The 19,413-nt window shown below is 35.0% G+C and overlaps 1 protein-coding gene across 1 annotated transcript in view; it reads right to left on the bottom strand.

Moving 5' to 3' along the window:
- The window catches only part of LOC145687886 (uncharacterized), a 47,687-nt gene extending 28,686 nt beyond the window's left edge, over positions 1-19,001 (bottom strand). The window contains exons 1-2 of the mRNA XM_081761404.1: positions 18,559-19,001; positions 3,618-3,770 (exon numbers count right to left, since the gene is read on the bottom strand). Of these exons, the coding sequence (XP_081617530.1) occupies positions 3,618-3,770; positions 18,559-18,708 (303 nt within the window). The 5' untranslated portion in view covers positions 18,709-19,001. The remainder of the gene's footprint in view (positions 1-3,617; positions 3,771-18,558) is intronic.
- Positions 19,002-19,413: the final 412 nt, after the last annotated feature.

The following is a 19,413-nucleotide window of genomic DNA, read 5'->3' as shown; positions in this document are numbered from 1 at the left end:
ATTCCACCATTTCATTTCTCATCATCACCGTCTCCTTTAGCATAACCGGCATAACCGTAGGACGTAAAACTTAAAAAAAAAAATCATTTTCTTTTTAAACTACCAAATGTCTTGTGATGTAGAATATGAATGAATAGTTTTAAGATGGCGCCAATCTGTTCTTCACTTGCCAACAATAGAAATAAAAGCAACAAGCAGTACCTGTTGAAGTTTTGCAAAAGTACTCTTCCTTTTATTTTGTTGAATTTATTGGCCTTCAGAAACAACAACAGTAAAAGATTTTCTGAAATGGCTTGTAAGAAATCAAGGCTACGTAGGTGTTCAACATAAAAGAGGCGAATTTAACATTAATAGCATAAAAATAAGTTGCTTAAATATCGTCAAGTTCCAAGATCAGGGTGTCTACTAAAATTCCAAAATGAAATTTCGTGACTTTTTCGTGACCTTTTCTTTACCAAATCATAAAATTTTCTAACATTTTGAAGAGCGAATTTGGGTGCGAATTAGGCCGAATTTTCATCCATGCTATAGAAACTTACTTTGGTTGCGATTTGGTAGCGTCTAAACCCGACCATAGACATTTTTGGTGGTGAATTTTGACGTTTTATAGAACAAAATTTTCCAATCTGTACTTACATTTGTACAGTTAACAAAAAAAAAAAAAAAAAAAAAAAAAAAAAAAAAAATCGTGACACAAAAACTAAATTTTGTGACTTTTTCGTGACTTTCATGACCGTTTTCTGATTTCGTGACATTCGTGACCGATAGACAGGTGGATAACCTACAAAATAATAGCTGACACTTGTCTTATGGGAAAATGCAGGTGGTATTACCTTCTAGACAGGTCACAACATTAATTACTTAAAAAGCAATAACAATGCGAACATCCTCTTGTACCTTCCAATGAATACAAGTCGCTTCCAAGCTACAAAAGAATACGAAAGGATGCCCAACAACCTCTCGGGTTGAAAATGATCCAACATGCTAATTGAGTACCACCTGTGACGTTGGGCAAACAACAAGAAAAAGGAATCTCAGGTGATTCTCAGAAAGCGACGTGGTTGTTCACGTCCAGCCTCCAGAAAAATATGTAAATTTTTACCTCAAAACTTTTTTAACAAATGAAGAAGTATGCAAGGCAACCCAATGTTATGAGACGCAACACATTTCACGACCTACAAACACAGCGTGTATAATATACATTAAACATTAACACGAATGGCCAAACAAGATAACACTTTAAAGATCACGTTTTTATTCATATTTCATATATAAGCATTTCATTAATATTCTTATAATATTACGTAAATAACATCCATGAGCATATCCACAAGGGAAAAGTTGGAATGTGTTTTTGACGGTTTTGTGAAGGAAGACTTCTGCGATTTTGTTACTTTATAGACAAATATTTCATTAATAATGCCAACATATGACTTAAGTCATTTTCTTACGGAAAAATCTAGAAGGGGCAGTTCACTTTCGGCAGCAAGTTTTCTTTGGGTGAAATTTTCCGAAAACGCCTTCTAATTTTGTTCATATTTCACAAGAAAATGTTTCAGTAATAACTGCTGCATAACATATTTTAGTTTAAGCGACATTCCATGTCAAATCACCAAGTCATCAGACTTGACCATCTCAGATTTTTGTAAAAAAAAAAAAAAAAAAAAAAAAAAAAAAAAAAAAAAATGGCGCACAGCTTTATTACAGTGGGAGAGGAAAAAATCCCAAATATTACCTCTCTCCTCCTGAAAGTGTCCCCATACAGGGTGTTCAAAGGTGTCAAAAAAGGGCTTTTTTTCAGTTACAGTGATTATTAAAAATTGTCATAAAATGGTTAATATATGCACTAGAGACATGAAACAAACACCATTGGAAAGCATAGAGACTGCTCTAAAGTTGTACTATATTAAAAAGAAACTGTAAAATAAAGAAATAACACTTCAAAAATTAAAATTAAAATTAAAATTTTGAATTTTGCATAGAAATGTCCCTCTGAATTTGTTCAAAACTATCCAGATTGTAATCTCATATGTGTACTAAAACACCATAAAGTTGCATTTTGGGCACTCAATGGGATTCGATTCAAAATTCAACATAAACCAAACATTGCACGATATTGACCATGTGAATATCTATGTTCAGATCGATAACCATTTGCCTGTAGCTATTTACCTGCAGCATCAAAGGAATTTATATTCAATTTCATTTGTTTCTTGATGTATTCATTTGAATTTACACAACTATCCACCTTTGAGTTATTTAGAGATGTATTACGTTTCCGGACAGTACTCAATACAGGTCATTATTCTTGTTAGTCAGTATGGATGTTTCTAAATTTATATTGGCTACATTGATACAAGTTATTTTCATACCTTTGTTTCAGGATTGCTGTTACAGACATGTGGAAGCGCATAATTGAAACAGGAAAAATAATTTATTGACTAATTGTTTGTGCTGAAAGTGTGTGTGAAGTTTCTGTGAACAGTGTCACTGTGTTTCATAACACATTTGATACAAATATTGTGAAAGAAAGGGAAATATATCCCTCCCTTTCATAATTAAGTTTTGTAACAGCAATCCTGAAACAAAGGAATGAAAACAACTTGTATCAATGTAGCCAATATAAATTTAGAAACATTGACTAACAAGAATAATGACCTGTATTGAGTACTGTTCGGAAACGTAATATCTCTCTAAATAACTCGAAAGGTGGATAATTGTGTAAACTCAATTATGTTGCGAAGCTAAAGGGGACGGTGACAATCAGGAAATGAAAGTGTTGAATGCAGAAAGTGCGATCGAGAACGATTATTTATTATCGAGAACGATTAATTTATTTTTCTGACATTAAAGGATTTTTCAATAATTTCCCCGAGGTAAAAGAGCTTTTCAATAATTTCCCTGATTTTCTCTGACAGAAATTAAATTCCCTGATTTTCCAGGCCTGGGGGAACCTGTCTACGCACCAGAGGTGACTGCTCTACCAGTGAGTTACTGCGGTTCCAGGATGCAGTGTAGTGAACTTGGCTACAATCACTCAGGTACTGTGTCGATCACTCATTAACGCAATGTCAATGAAAAAATGAAATCTTTGAGTCTTACGTCCCACGTTCATGCCGGCTAGACTAAGGGAGACGGTGATGATGAGAAATTAAAAAGAGGTGGAATGAAGAAAGTGGAAGGGAACGGGAGAACTCTTAGAAAACTCATGCACACGATGTTTGTCCAGCACAAAGTTCACTTGGCGCGAGCTGGGATCGAACCAAAGACCCCATGCACCAAAAGTGAAAGATCTACCACTGAGCCACCGCGGCCCCACAATGTCAATGAAATATCGAAAGCTTAGTGCCATTGTGGTTTATTTGGAACAAAGAAACGACGAAGGCATTAACACGCTGAATCCCCAAAATAAAATGTGAATCTCTTACAGTAACAAAGTTACGTAAAATCTAATATCGGATCTGAATCTACGTATATAAGAAAAAACCGTGTCTCGCTGTCTCTCACTGCCTTTGGTCTGGACGTAAGGACATAGCAATTTCTTTCTTATTCTTTTACATACCATAAATTTGGAAGTTTTAAAAATGTAAAATTAATAATTCTATCACTATACATACTTTTGTACACCTATCCCGTATATCAATGAAAGTCAAATAAGTTTTGACAAGAGCTTCTGCTGTGCGGCACTTGTTTCTGAAAGTATGAAATCTCTCGAGTTCTGCAACGCAGCAAATGCACAGGTTCTTCGGTAAATTGTCATCTTCTGTCACCTGAAAGAAATGAAAAAAAAAAAAAAAAAAAAAAAAAGTAACAGAAAATAAAACATATAGCCATATTTTCACTTTAGACACAGTAAGACAGTAATATCTAAATATTATTTCTTACTGGTTTGTAGAAATGACACCGCCGTGTAGATAAGACTTATTTATCCATTATTTACAGATAATACAACACATGTCAAGGCCTTGTGCATGTTTTAATGCTAATAGTTTCGTAAGTTGAATATAAAAGAACGTAAGGAAAGCTTTCACACTTAGTTCTAAAGATTTTGAAATATTATCTCTGTAGGCGAAGGTAAAACATGACATGTACATGTTAAAAGGAAAGTAAATTTGAACCTTATGCATTAATTCAATGTGAGGATGGGAAACATGATATGTCATTTTCTGTGTTTCTATATATATATATATATATATATACAGGGTATTTCAAAATGAATATCGGGGTTTTGAGGCCAACTCACAATTATAAATAATACATAAAATGAAAGAGCAACTCAAACAGTTTTGTATTCACGCATGCGCATGCACTGTTTCCTCTGTCTGCCGTTAGAAAGCGCTAGTAGCAAAGATGGCGAGTAGTGAGCAGAAAGCTTTCTATGTTTTATATTTTACAAAGACTGAATCTGTAGTTACAGTGCAAACGTCTGTGTGAAGAATATTAAGGAGATGCTTACAACTACGTTGTTATCGTTTGCAGTTGCTACAAGCTCTAAAGCCTGCAGACTATGGTTTACGTGCCAACTTTGGAAATAAAATGTTGCTACATGACAATGAAGCTTTTCTGGATCATATCGTCTTCAGTGATGAAAAATGAAATCTGAGTTTTACGTCCCACGGTTATGCCGGCTAGGCTAAAGAAGACGCTGATAACGAGAAATGAATGAAATGGTGGAATGAAGAAAGTGGGAGGAAACGGGAGAACCCCGAGAAAACCCACGCACACGGCGTTTGTCCACCACAAAGTTCACTTGGCGGGGGCTGGGATCGAACCCGGGACCCGTCTTCAGTGATGAATCTACATTTCACCAAAGTGGTGATGTGAACACTCATAATGCTCGCATCTGAGGTGTCAGCAAATCCCCTCGACATGGTACATTTGCAACGAAACTCTCCTTACTGGAATGTGTTTTGTGCCATTTCCCAGTGAAAAGTTTATGGGCCTCTCTCGCCTATCGACTCGATGTGTGCCGTGTGACGAATGGTGCTCACATGGAACACTTGTAGCAAAAACTGTTTGAATTGCTCTTTCATTTGTTGTGTTTGATGTATTTCTTTGTAGTATTTATAATTGTATGTTAAATGTAATAAATACTACACAGTCTTAAAACTTCGATATTAATTTTAAAACACCCTATATATATACACACACAATTTCTTTTTAAGAGGTATCGCATGACACTTTGCGATTTATTATTACCACAGAAGCTAAAATAAGGAACAAGCTGGAAAAAATATTACTATTATTTCAAGAAACTTTTCTTTGAAGGGTCGGTTGCTGGAAGAAGAAAATGCCTCGACTTTGAGTTACAAAACAGTTTTCAACTGTGTCTTTCCTTTCTTTTGTTGGTTTGTTACTAGTGGGTCATCCTCCAGACCTTCTCAGGTTTCAGGTCATCCCATCCTTGTTTCTGAGTGTGTAATAAAAAAAAAAATGTCCCTTGAAGAAAAGGCGCATTGGCAGCAGAGGAAACAAGTTAAAAATTTATTGGACCTAGCCGACATATGGTGTAGCATGAATAAGGCTTGGATATGGTTAGTAGAAAGCAGAAGTGCGTACAGTAGATCACTGAAACAGTAATGCATTCTTCAGGGCCGAAAATATAGAAAAATACATCCGTCTTTCTCTCTCTCTCTCTTTCTTCTTTTCACTTTTCATTTGAAGTACTGATACACCGGATGCAAATTTACGCCCCTTGTAAAAACCAACATACAGTATAATGAAAGGAACTATAAATTACTTTCGTATTTATTGGACTTCTTTTATGAATCTATAGTACAGAAAATGCGATACAAAATTTCAAATTGCGACACAAATGGAAATTTGTATCGAAATATGCTACACAAAATATAAAAACTAAAACAAGCAAACAAAAAAATGAATTAAAGTATTCTAAACTTAATTGAAAAAGTTGTACTGTGCTCTCCTGTAAAAATACACGTATCATTTTTTTGGTCATCCTTGTACAGACATAATGGCCTTGATTTCTCAGGAAAAAGTCAAGGACAACAAGGAAATCGATCTTGATTTTTAGAACATAACGAAGAAATGGCTCGACAGTTTTAAATGATTTTTTGAGCATACTTAGTACCTATCATGAACAGGGTTTTTATAAATCATTCTGATTAGGGACGCACACGAGACAAGATTTGCGGCTGTCTCGTCTCGAAAATGTGCTGTAAAAATGATGTCTCGACTCGAAAAATGTATATTTTTCTATTGGAAGAGCCGTGTCTCGACTCGACTCGTCTCGTGCGCATCCCTAATTCTGATTGAAATTCGTATCTTAAAGAGGGAGTGAGGGAGGGGGCAGTTCAATATTTCAATACGAGGATCGCAAAACATGATATGCACACTTCTCCAATATATATATTTTCGCGCCTGAATTTTTTAAGTCCCTGAAGATAGCAAGTTAAGCAACAATGTATTCGAAGGAGGGTGAAGCATTTTCAACACACCTCGCTGTTTGCAACCCACATTGTTAGCTTAACGCAATGTTACTTTCAGTACAAAATAGCAAATGTAGAAAACTTTGTTGTAGTTAAAACACACACGCTTTTCGACCTCCCCCCCCCAAAAAAAAATCGTAAAAAACGAAGAAAGTTGTTAAGGAGTTCTTTAGCTATCAGTACAACTAAATGCTAACTCTAATGATGATTCGATAGACGTGCGTGTTAAGTTGATTTTGTCTTGGGATTCAGTACTTTTGGACGTGGTTCCAATCCCATTGGGTTATATTATTTACTTTTATGCTGTTCTTGGCTTAGAATTCTTGGATTTTATCATTTCTTTCCTTATGTGTTTCTACAGAAGAAACCATGGTTTAGAAAGCCAGTAACTGATCACTGTTTATATCCGACAATTTTCCAAACACCAAGGAAACAAATAACCTCAGCATATTTTCTTTTCAAGGGTACATACATGCTATTAAATTCCTAAAATAGGTTAACTCGTTTATTCTTCCAGTGTGCGAATTGACGGAGGAATGTGAGGCACTTCTTCTGACAAAAAAATTCTCTCTCCTGGAGGAAAAAAGAAAATCACCCCTGGCGAGCATAACTCCCCCTTCCCCCTCAAGATTGTTTTTCAAGTGTTTATGAGGATAGAAATACTAAAAATAGGAGTAAATCTTGTTAAGGAAGTTGGCTTTCGAGAACTTCTATATATATATTTACCCTGTCCGTGTGTCCCTCTATCCGGGAGACATAAAGATCTCAAAGACTGCTTCATGAATCACAACCAAATGGTTACGTTATAGAGCATCTTCTTGTTGTTCATCTCAACCATAGGTTGGTGGGCAACATGGAAATTTTAAAACTTTTCTATCGCTTGGGAGAGCTGTTTTATACTTTAATAAGATCCCTTCTTCGTAACTGCGTCTAGATATTCTATCCTTGGTCTTCCTCTTCCTGGTTTTCCTTCTGCCATTCCCTCTATCAACACAGTGGTGCAGTGAGAATGCCGAATAGACGTCCACCACAAAGTTCACTTGGCGGGGGCTGGGATCGAACCCGGGACCCCAAACACCAGAGGTGAACAATCTCTCTACTAAAACCGGAAGTGGTACAAATCAACTACTTCCGATATTAACATTGATTATTATGGAGTAAGAAACATGTTAGATAACGGGAAAACAATTAAGCGTTTCACGAACATATTCCATATTCATGTACTCTCTGCTAAAACCGAATGTGGTACAAACCCACTACAACTTCCGATTTCAATAATTATATACATACAGCAAAAATGATAATAAAAGTTAGCGAGAAGCATTGGTTTTGAATCGACTTAGCGTTCCATGAATAGCTACAATCTTCTCCCTTAACACCCTATTCAAAGCAGAAGTTTCAGGTATCAACCACTTCCGGCTTTAACCTTGATTGCTACAGAATAAAAACAGTAATAGACAGCGAGAAGTGTTTTTCCGCAATCAACTGAGCGTTCCAAAAAATATATTTCATCTCCACTTTAATATCTCTACTAAAATTGGAGGTGTCAGAGATCAACCATTCCAGGTGGTAACGTTCATTGTTATAAAAAGTGAATGCAGTAACAGATAGCGAGAATGGGTATCTGCAATCAACTATCTCAAGAATATACTGCGTCTCCACTCTAGGACGTCTACTAAAATCAAAAATTTTGGTTTTACTATTAATTGAGGAAGTATCAAATCATACAAATCACTCTTTCATGTGGAGTATACATGCCATTACTTCTTTCATCTTTCTCTCGATATATATATATATACGGGATCGGATTCAGGATTTTCTGACGGAGGGTGCACCCATAACTACCATTACATTTGAATTTTTTGTGCTTTTAGGCATCTGTGGTCTGAATTAGGAATATTACTTTGCCTAGTAAATCCTTTTCTTTCAACTTTCAGAAAATCGACTGAAACTATTGCTTCTGCAAAATCTCCTTTAAGTCCCAAACGGACACATGACAGTAGAAAGTTTCAGGATGTGTTGCTATTTTCAATGCTAGCTTCTCATTTTAGATACACAACGAAGGGAGTGCGTGTGCTCTGTTGCAACCCCCTAAATCCGATCCTATATATATATATATATATATATATATATATATATATATATATATATTACGATGTCAGTTCTTGAAACGTCGGCTCTATCATCGGACTTCACCTGGCTGATATCCCGAGAACATCTCTATAAAACAAAACAAGCATCGTCGTGGAAAGCTATCTGGAATCGTTGTGATGCATGAAGAGAACACAAAGGTTACGCGTATAAAAGCAAAATGCGAACAATATACTACTCTCATATCAACGTTAATACGATATGTAGCAGGCAGGTACATGGGTGCCTGGATTTTGAGCTGGTCTGTTTTGTTTTGTTTTTGTTTTTTTGTTTTTTTTTGGTATTTCTTTTTAGATAATGATATATCCGATCAAGCGGAACATTACGTTCTACCTATTGATGAGACTAGCAATGATTTTTTGATACTGATTAATTCAAGAGTTATAATATTTGTAAAAGAATTGCTTAATAGTTAATTTTACCGGATTTGAAGTAAATTATTAGTGAAGCTCGTAATAATGTTTTTGGAGAGAATGAATATTTAGAAACTTTAGGAAGCTAGGACCGATTCTGGAATTGAATTTGATTGCTTAATCAATATTGTTAAATCGAGATGTTAATTATCACTCAGAGTATCTGTTCAAATTAGGAAAATCTTTACTGATTATAAATACATATACGAGATTTGATCATTTTATATTATTATTATTGAATTGTTGTTGCATTGGCTGAATATATATTTATCTAACGTATAAGTATATATTCAGCACAAGGTTTTCCTGTAATAAAGGTTGTTATAGTTGAAATCTGGTATTTGAATTATTTGTTTTGATATGTATAGTGCCTTATCCCAATCTATGGTAATTGGATTATTCAGATATTTAGGTAGCTGGCAAATAGTGGTTCTGCGTACTCGTAGTCTCGTCTGCTGTGGAGTTCACATTGGGTGAATGCAGGGTGATTAGTCAATTATATATATATATATATATTTCTTTTTGTAATTTACTCCTTGCACTGTGTTCTCCTGGGCTTCGGGCGGATAGGGGCGCTACAGATACCATGAGCCTGTTGCTGCTGCTGTTACTACAATGTACTAATACTACTACTAATAATAATAATGGACTACGTTCTAATAATGATGAAGACTTATGGCTGATAGTGATTGCCTGGATTTTCTTTCTTTCTTTTTTTTTCAGGTTTACAAAAATCTAATGGATCGATGTAAAAAGTGACTTACACTAAGGACGAATTAAGTTAGGAATATGGAAAAGGTTTCACGTCTTTGCGACTTCTTATTTTTGGTTAGGTTAGGAAGTTGCCAATCATTCCTGTGTAATAATAATAATAATAATAATAATAATAATAATAATAATAATAATAATAATAATAATAATAAACTGTATGACAATAGCAGAGAAGTTAGGAAAAAATAAAATCACCCAGTACCCAGTGGGATTCGAATCAAGTCCAAATGTACTGAATCACAACAAAAATAAACTACTTAATAGGCATGGCTATCGAGAAAACTGTAGAGCTTTCTTCTAGTTGTATTGATAGATAACGAACTCATTAATAATCCTTCGTTGTCGTGTATGTGTTTGTGTGTTCTATAACTTCAACGAAGTTTTGTGCATTTGCTAAGCTGTTTGTTTGTTCTAAAAGCAGGGTGTGCCCAAGTGGCTTCAGCCCGAAAAAACATACCTGAGTTTTCGAGCTTTTTGTTAGTATATTATTGGTATAACTAAGGTGATCACATTGGAAGTAATTTTTATTAGATTTTGGATTTTTCTTGAGCGAATTAGGTGCTTTCATGTTAAGGTATACAACATTCAACGTAAGACTTTATAAAGTTCTGAATGCACTGAATGGATTAATTAAAAAAAAAAAAAAGCCGTACCTTAGATTGAGATAATTATAGAACAAATTAATGTATGAATTATACTTATAGCCTATTTGAAGTAAAATATGCAATTTTATATTTTAGAAAATACTTTCCGTGAATAGTGTACCCGCCCACTCGGCGACGCCGAAGGACGTTATCCCTCATACGTCTGATGGGTTTAGGGTCATAGGTGCTGGTACTACAAGTAAATATGTAGCGTATTAATAAAACTATTAATATTATTTTTTATTACCTTTGATGGTAACACAAGTATTCTTCAGTCAAGTTTGGTTTTCCAACAACAGTTTAGTTTAATTGTTTGTTTCTACTTTTAAATAAGCATTCTGTAGAATCAACAGCAGCAATAGCGTAACAATTCTTGTCAAATTTAAGAAGCTTAATTCTCGGAGTTTCGGAGAAAATGAAATCTTTAAGTTTAACGTCCCACGGTTATGTCGGTTAGGCTAAAGGAGACGGTGATGATGAGTAATGAATGAAATGGTGAAATGAAGAAAGTGGGAGGAAACGGGAGAACCCCGAGAAAACCCACGAGCACGATGTTTGTCCACCACAAAGTTCACACAGTGCGAGCTGGAATCGAACCAGGGACCCCAAGCACTGGAGGTGAACGCTCTACCACTGAGCCACCGCGCCCCCTAGAGAGTTTAGGAGAGTACGCTTATTAACGTAACGTTTACTATTTCAGGTGCTCAATTCAAACTTCTGTACTAGAGGAAGTTTCTTTGTACAGTAAAGAAAGCTTCCATTTTCGGGAATAGGAATAATAATAATAATAATAATAATAATAATAAACCCTTCGACGCGAAAGAAGTACTTGGGAAATTTCCGCAATTGAACGCACAAAGCATCGGAACTGTATACTTCAACATAAAACTATTTGAAAAAGATGAAATGAAATCTTCGTTTTACGTCCCACGGTTATGCCGGTTAGGCTAAAGGAGACGGTGATGATGACAAATAAATGAAATGGTGGAATGAATAAAGTGGGAGGAAACGGAAGCACCCCGAGAAAACCCACGAGCACGGTGTTTGTCCACCACAGTCCACACGGCGCGAGCTGGGATCGAACCAGGAACCCCAAGCACCGGAGGTGAACGCTCTACCATTGAGCCACCGCGCCCCTAATAAAATTATTTATTTTACGCTGTAAGATATTTAGTTTCATTTAAGACATATTCAAACATGTACTTTATGAAGTATAAATTATACAGGGTGTTTCAACACAACACCGATAACGTTTGGGAGATGATTCCTGACACCAATATAAGACAAAAAAGTATAGATCAACCTAGATGCACAAATGCTTTCTTTCGGAGTTATAAGCTGCCGAAAACATGATAAAATTAATTTTAAACGTCCTTAGCTTCACAACTATGGAATCTACCAAAGTCGGGTCAAGACTTCACTTAGAAAGTAATGTGTGCGCTATCCAAAAATACATATTTCTGAATCATCCGGTATTTCCGCAACAATTTTTATAGAGGTAGTTGGTGAGTACTTCAACTTAAATGCCCGTAGTAAATCTCCCTCTATAAAAATTGTTGCGTGAGTACCGCAGAATTCTGAAACATGTATTTTTAGATGGTGCACATCTTAGTTCCTAAGTGAAGTCTTGACCCGAAATTGTTGTGGAAAGACCGCAGGATTCAGAAACATGTATTTTTGGATAGAGCACGCATTAGTTTCTAAGTGAAGTCTCGACCCGACTACGGTAGGTTCCATAGTTTTGGCGCTATAGACCTTTAAAGTTCATCTTTTCATATTTTCGGCAGCCTATAACTCCGAAAGGAAGCATTTGTGCACCCAGGTTGATCTATACTTTTTGTCTTGGTGTCAGGAATCATCTCCCAAATGTTGTCGATGTTGTTTGAAACACCCTGCATATTTGTTTTAAATTTATTTTCTGGGAGAACAGTCTTGCAACAAGTGCTCGGGAAATTCCCAATTGAACGCAAAGTATCGTAAGTGAACTTCAAAAATAAAACAATTTATTTTACGCTAGAAAATGTTTAATTTTTATTTAAGACATTTTCAAACATTTATTCTATAAAATATGAGTTGTAGATTTGTTTTAAATTAATATATTTGGTGTACATATTTGGCAAACTTCACTGAGGCTACTGGGATGATTCGATCTACGTTTGTTCGTTCGTCTGCCTGTACCACACATATAATAGGGTATCACTTTCCGTCTTTTAAGTTTAAAGTTTCAGGGTGCAATCACGAGACGCACTAAATTTCCTATACAGATTTTGGCGGCATACCAACGTAAAATTTCAAAATGGCGGCCGTTTTTTTTTTCAAAATAGCGGGTATCCACGCCGCAATTTTCGATGTTTGAAGTTGAAATTTTCAGAGTAGAAGCACAAGACACTAAATTAGCTGTATATATATTTTGGCTTTGATCCAACGTAAAGTTTCAATATGATGGTCATTTTTGAAAACAGCAGTGAATAGAAAATTGTTGCAAGTTATAACAATGATAATCTTGAAATATAAATCACATTTAACACTTTTACCCCAAAAGCACTGAAATATTTAAAAAAAAAAACAACAATTAAACCCGAAAAAGCCCATATGGGCCCAGGTGGTTGGGCTTTTTCAAAAGAAAAAAGTTTTTTTTAAAAAACCCTGTCTAAAATTGTCATTATATTAAGTAACAAGATAGGAGTTGATTACTTCAAACAGTAAAGTGTGAGCCGTGTTCAGGAATCTCTTATTGTTTTCATATTACTTCCCCTCCTATTACTTTGAATGTGTTGTTGCCAAACTGACAATTTTGAGGGATTTAGGAAAGTTTACACGTGCAATTACGTATTGGATTTTTCTTAGGACAGGAGAGCGCAGTATAACTTTTTGGTTTGATTGATTTTGAGTTTTAACGTCCCGTCCAGTAGCGAGGCTATATGAGACGTGGACCTACTGATTAACGTGGAATCTGAAGCACATGAGTTCCCGCCGGGAATCGAACTCGGGTCTCCCGCGCCAAAGGCGGATACGTTAACCACTTAGCCACGAAGGAGTTCTACAACAGTTTTGGATTAAACCTAAAATACTTTCAGTTAACTAATGTAAACGAAATATACTGCTAAGTAGGGAAGTTTTTTTTTTTTTTTTTTAAAGCAAATTAAGCCATTATCAACTTCTTTCAGGATACAAATGTCACTGTAACCAAGTATAGAAGCGTAAAATCTGAAAATTGCCAAAAAGGGACATACAGAGGGACAGTCTCCAAATATGGTGTGTTCAATCTAAAGTGAAGGAATTTTTTAAATGGGACGAGCCGTTTGGGCTGTACTCTTTATGTGCTCAATGTTAAATGAAAATACAACGTTACTATTTACCTGGACCCAAAACATAAGTGAAAGAAGTTACTGTCTTTTACGCTTGTCGATGGCCAGCTCCCATTTGAAACAGTAGCTTCATTCACATGTTGTGGGTCCAGGTAAATGATTACGTTGCATTTTCATTGAACATTGGGTGTATAAAGAATGTAGAGCTCACACGACTTGTGATTAAAAAAAAAAAAAAAAAAAATCCTTCACTTTAGATTGAAAGCATCACATTTGGAGACTGTTTTCCCTCTTACATTTTGTTGTAACTGATAATAACAGAGTTACCCTATGTCAGCGGACTTTTGAGACACACTGTATGTTTGGCATCCACGTATACATCAGTATTCACAAAACATGGAGATGAGTGTGAAAAATTGACATATAAACCTATAATTTAATTTTCCTGCAATACAACTCGCATTGCATTATGGGCACGATCTTTAGCAACACATGAAGCAATTGATTGTAGAACTTGTCAGTTTCTGCTCAGTGATTTCACAGATTGCTTTTGTAACATGCCCTTTAACTAAGATGTAAGTTTTATTGAGTAGAATCTGTCTTTATGGGTCCGTCGAGCGTTCGGTGTAAAAATCATTCATTCCATAGTAAAAATCTCTTTAATTATATTCGCCATGACAACGTAAATTTCATTTTCAGACAGTTGACAGTTACTCTATTCATTAAATAGCAATTCATTTTATACATATATCTCGGCAATATAGGCACCTATAGCCCTAAGCCCATCAAGTATGAACGACGGCGTCCCTCGGCGAACACACTATCCAGGAAAAAGAGAAGAAAAGACGCGGCCTAGGACCAGTACATTAGGTACCATCTCGGCATTTGTCTAGTGTGAATGAGGGAAACCTAAAAAAAAGCTTCACTCAGGATGGCTGCCTGAAAAACCTGTTGGGTATGTCCATGGTAACTCACGTTACGTAATGACGTATTTTTTGAAGAATACTAACCACAAATAAACTTAAAAGCTACGCTTAAAAAAAAAAAGAAAAAAAAAAGAAAAAAAAGGAAAGCTGTCATATTTATACAGATAATTGCCAAATATCGTCATTTTATATGATATAGTAAACCTAAGAGAAAAGAAAATACTATAGTAACTCACGTTACAAATTTCTTTCCCTACATTCAGAACCTGAGATTTTTCAGCACATTTTCTTTCGTGCTGGCATAGCTATGTGCATGAAATTACTATGTAAGATAGGGATACACACAATTTAATTATGGCAAAAATATTAAATTTTTATTTACATTTTATGACTATTTATTTTAGTGGAATATGCACAGAGTCGGGTAACTCAAGTTACATTTGTCAACGATCTTTTATTATTAAGTATAAGCAACATACATTTATAATAACTTGAAATAAGCACAGTTTAATTAAGTTGAACATTGAACTTTACTTTAAGAAAAGGTTTCATCAGTTATATGAAATTTTACTTGGGATACCGACAGACAAAAATAAGACCTATGTAATAATAAATAAAGCTTGTATAGCATAATCAACTTTAAAACTTAGTAGATTATAGTTAACCTACGGAAAAAATAAGAAAATAGTTATTCTCTGAAAAACAATTAATGATGCCAGCTACATAGAACTATATTTTTATCAAAAGAACAAATTGACTAAAAATTATAACTATATTTCTTTCATGAATTTTTGTCCCTGTTTCCGTGGACATGCCCTGTTATATTTTCCACCGAATATTCCCACCGGGAACTGAACATGGAGCCTCTTGCACAAGACGCGAGAACGTTAGCAACTTCGCTACATGTGGCTATAATAATAATGATATAAAATAAATAAATAAGGAAAGAAAAGAGCAACAAAAGTAAAAACAATATTGCGACTAAGCTATAATTGCAAGAGAGATTTTCCCATATCTGTCCGCACTGAAACAGAAATACCGAAAATAACAACTCATTTTCTAGTATAGCAGAATTGTCGAACCTTGAGTTTAGCCAGTTAATTATAATGGCAAAAGTATATTATAATATAGCCACGTATTAACACTACAGGGTATATAGCAAGCAAGCGTTGGTTTAATTTTACTTAAAAATATATTTGGAACAATAAAGCAAATACTCTTTATCTAAACAGTTTTGAAAATAATTAGATTTTCTTGAATGAACTGACGAAGGTACTACTATCGTACTAGGCGATGAACATTTACCATAGGATAAGAACATATAGGGGATGTAAGGAGCCCTTCTCAGCGAAATGAACATTACAGGCAAAAGTAAACAAGCATAAAAAATGTAAACACAGGTTAGTACTAGTCGGTTAGGTGATTTAGAGTTTGGCGTCCCATTCAGCACCAAGGCTACGAAAGACGAACAGCTACAGCTCAACAAGGGATCGAAGCCACATGGGCTCCCACCGGAAGTCGAACCCGGATCTCCTACAGAAAATCGAATGCATTAATTAAATGTTTTCTCATATTACAATGGGAAAACAAAGATGAAATATACTGTTCTTTTTCCACTAAAATTGATTTAAAAAAAAAAAAAAAGCACAAAATTTCCGAAGCAAAAAAGTCCCAGAAAAATTTTTCCAGGCTTTGCATCTCTAACTTAAAATAATTAAATTTGAAGGAAAAGACCTAAATATGGATTAATTTTCTTTCACTGCCAGTACTATAAAAGTGAATACAATACTACAGCTTCGTGACTATACTCTGACGACCAAAACTTAATTTTTTTTTTTCTGTCAGAAATCATCACAGATACCATCTCCAGTGTGCCAAGATTTGTGTCTATACACTGATTTGAATACATATGAAGTAAAGAATCGGAATTACCTATCGAAGTACGGTACTTGGATCGAAAACTTGACTCATTTCCTCTCCGCAAGGAAACAAAAACAAAGGTAGACATATTTGTCGAATTAGTAAAGTAGTGAACAGAACAGACTTCTAAAACTGCAGATTGGCAGTTCGAAGCTGGCGGTAGGAACATTTCTGATTCATATATAGTAATAGTAATAATACTATTATTAATACTACATATATATATATATATATATATATATATATATATATATATATATATATATATATATATATAGCAATAATAACGAAGCACAAGAAAAACACACACAAACAAAAAAAGCGACGTCGTCTATAATAGTTCATATCTACCTCCAAGTCGACCAAAAAAAAAAAAAAAAAAAAATAATAAAATAAAATAAAAAAGACCAGCTAGCTGGTGTGAATAATGAAAATATGGCGTCCCTGTGTTCGAACGCGTTCCTAAAAAAATGCTGCTGATGACTGCTTAGGTTTTCCCAACAAATTCTTTATATTACATTGTAACGTAGGTCTATTCTATTCTAAACATGCCAACACAGCCTCAAGCTAATAAATATTGGTCTGGCATTTAAATCACTTTAATTTACGTGTACTATTGCCTTTCTTGTATATATATTGTAATTACTTGGAAGTAAGTATAGGACTTAAGAACCTCAGAGGTTTATCGCCACAGAAAACAATATTTAGTGCGTTCTATTCTACGTAAACAGAATCTATTTTGGAGTGATTATAATCCGTTCCGTCTAAATATTTACCTTTTCACCCTCTGCTTCCTGCCTGCCCTTTCCCAACGAAAACTTAACATAAAATTTCGAAGCTCTAAATAACTTTGAAATAAAATGAATCATAAAAAACAAACACATATATATATATACGTCGACATGTCTGCGTACATTTCTCACATAAGTACCATAACAACCTGAAACGTCTCAGTTTAGAGTCTATTTACGAGAGTTTGAGTTGTGCTGCGGGAAAGAATTTGGAGTTAGCATGCTACAAAACATCTGCGAGGCGCAAATCATAAAACGATTGGCATCTTAATGATTACACATTAACTTAGTTGGAGTGAACGGCAAGTCTTTACTTTGACTCCAACTGTGACTTTAATCGGTTCTTATAGGTTTAGTAACATTGTGGCCCTTGTACTTATAGTATAATTCTTAACTTCGTATAGTAACATTGTGGCCCTTGTACTTATAGTATAATTCTTAACAGAAGTCACAGTTGGAGTCAAAGTAAAAATTTGCCAATTTTTCTACACAAAAGTGAAGTCTAATGGGCGTAAATTAATGCATAAAGAAAATAAGGGTTAACTTTACAATGCCCGCTCCAGCTGGTATATTCACTCAGAAACGAGAAATTATACTCTATTAATTCTATGAAAATGGGTGAAAACTTCCGTAACCTTAAGCTAACCCGTTCCTACCCTTTTAAATCGGCCCTACTTTTTGATGCAGCTGGAACGTGTATTGTAAATTTTATCCGAAAAAATGATTTTAGTCACTCAGGTCAGAATTTCTACTCCGACTTCCAATTCTTAGTGTTCTATTGCGTCACTTGAATTTCACTTTGTACTATAGGAAACTTTCATGCAATACGTCTTGTTTTAACTTTAAATTGTTTGTTTCTAATTTGGTATAGGGTTTCTGTTGCGTTGTGTATAATAATAATAATAATGAATTAAAATTAATTTCTAATATATGTTCACTCGGCAAGTCTTTACTTTGACTCCAACTGTGACTTTAATCGGTTCTTATAGGTTTAGTAACATTGTGGCCCTTGTACTTATAGTATAATTCTTAACATCGTATAGTATAGTATAATTCTTAACATCGTATAGTAACATTGTGGCCCTTGTACTTATAGTATAATTCTTAACAGAAGTCACAGTTGGAGTCAAAGTAAAAATTTGCCGTTTTACGTCCCACCTTATACCTTTTATCTTGTACACTTACCGTCATTGACAAACAATCAGAAATCTTGTTTATTATATGAATGTTCTTCTCCTCAAAGAGGTTTACTTTTGTTAACCCAGAGAGATTTCGGAGGCAACATCGACAGGATGTCGGTATTTTCTTTATATCAATTTCCGGTAAACCAGCCATTGTATCTCTTCAAATCTAGAACACTGCAAATACACACACAGTTCCAACATAAACCCACTCAGAAAAAGCAATATCAATGAATTTAATATCAGAAATTACTGGAATGTACCAACATTTTTAGAATTAGCCTTTTTAAATGCCACAACTACAGGTATAGCCTTGTTCACTGTTGCCAACACTTATTGGCAAAATGTCGCTAAATTCATCACAGAATGTCGCTAAAACTGATAGTAGTAAGATTTAAGCCTGAAAACGACGTTTCTTTCTTTCTTTTCTTTTTGTTGTCTTTTTTTTTCGATATAACATTAAGTAAACATGTATACCGTACGTGAACATAAGCAGAGCTGCTCTTGTGGCTAAGCGGTCAGTGTACGCACCCTTGGCGTGAGAAACCCAGGTTGGATTCCCGGTGGAAACTCATGCGTTTCAGATCACGCTATCTATGCTGAAAATCCATGTCTAAGTTTTTTCACTGCTGACAGGGACGCTAAACTGATAGCCCAAAGTAAGCATGATTAATAAATACAGGAACAGTGTAAAATTGTTATCTATTCACAAAGAAACACCGTACTTCTTCTCGTCCTTAGGGTATCTTATGTGCTTAATTAAAAAAAAAAAAAAAATACGGTATTTATAAGGTGGAGTAAACATCACAGGTCGCACACTTTAGTCCCTTTAATTTATCAATTACACTGCACTACACTA

This window comes from Thermobia domestica, chromosome 6, assembly GCF_964235325.1.
Source record: "Thermobia domestica chromosome 6, izTheDome1.hap1.1, whole genome shotgun sequence".
In the NCBI taxonomy this organism is placed as follows: Eukaryota; Metazoa; Arthropoda; class Insecta; order Zygentoma; family Lepismatidae; genus Thermobia; species Thermobia domestica.
Note: the sequence above shows the minus strand (reverse complement) of the source record. Positions and strands in the feature narration are given on the sequence as shown.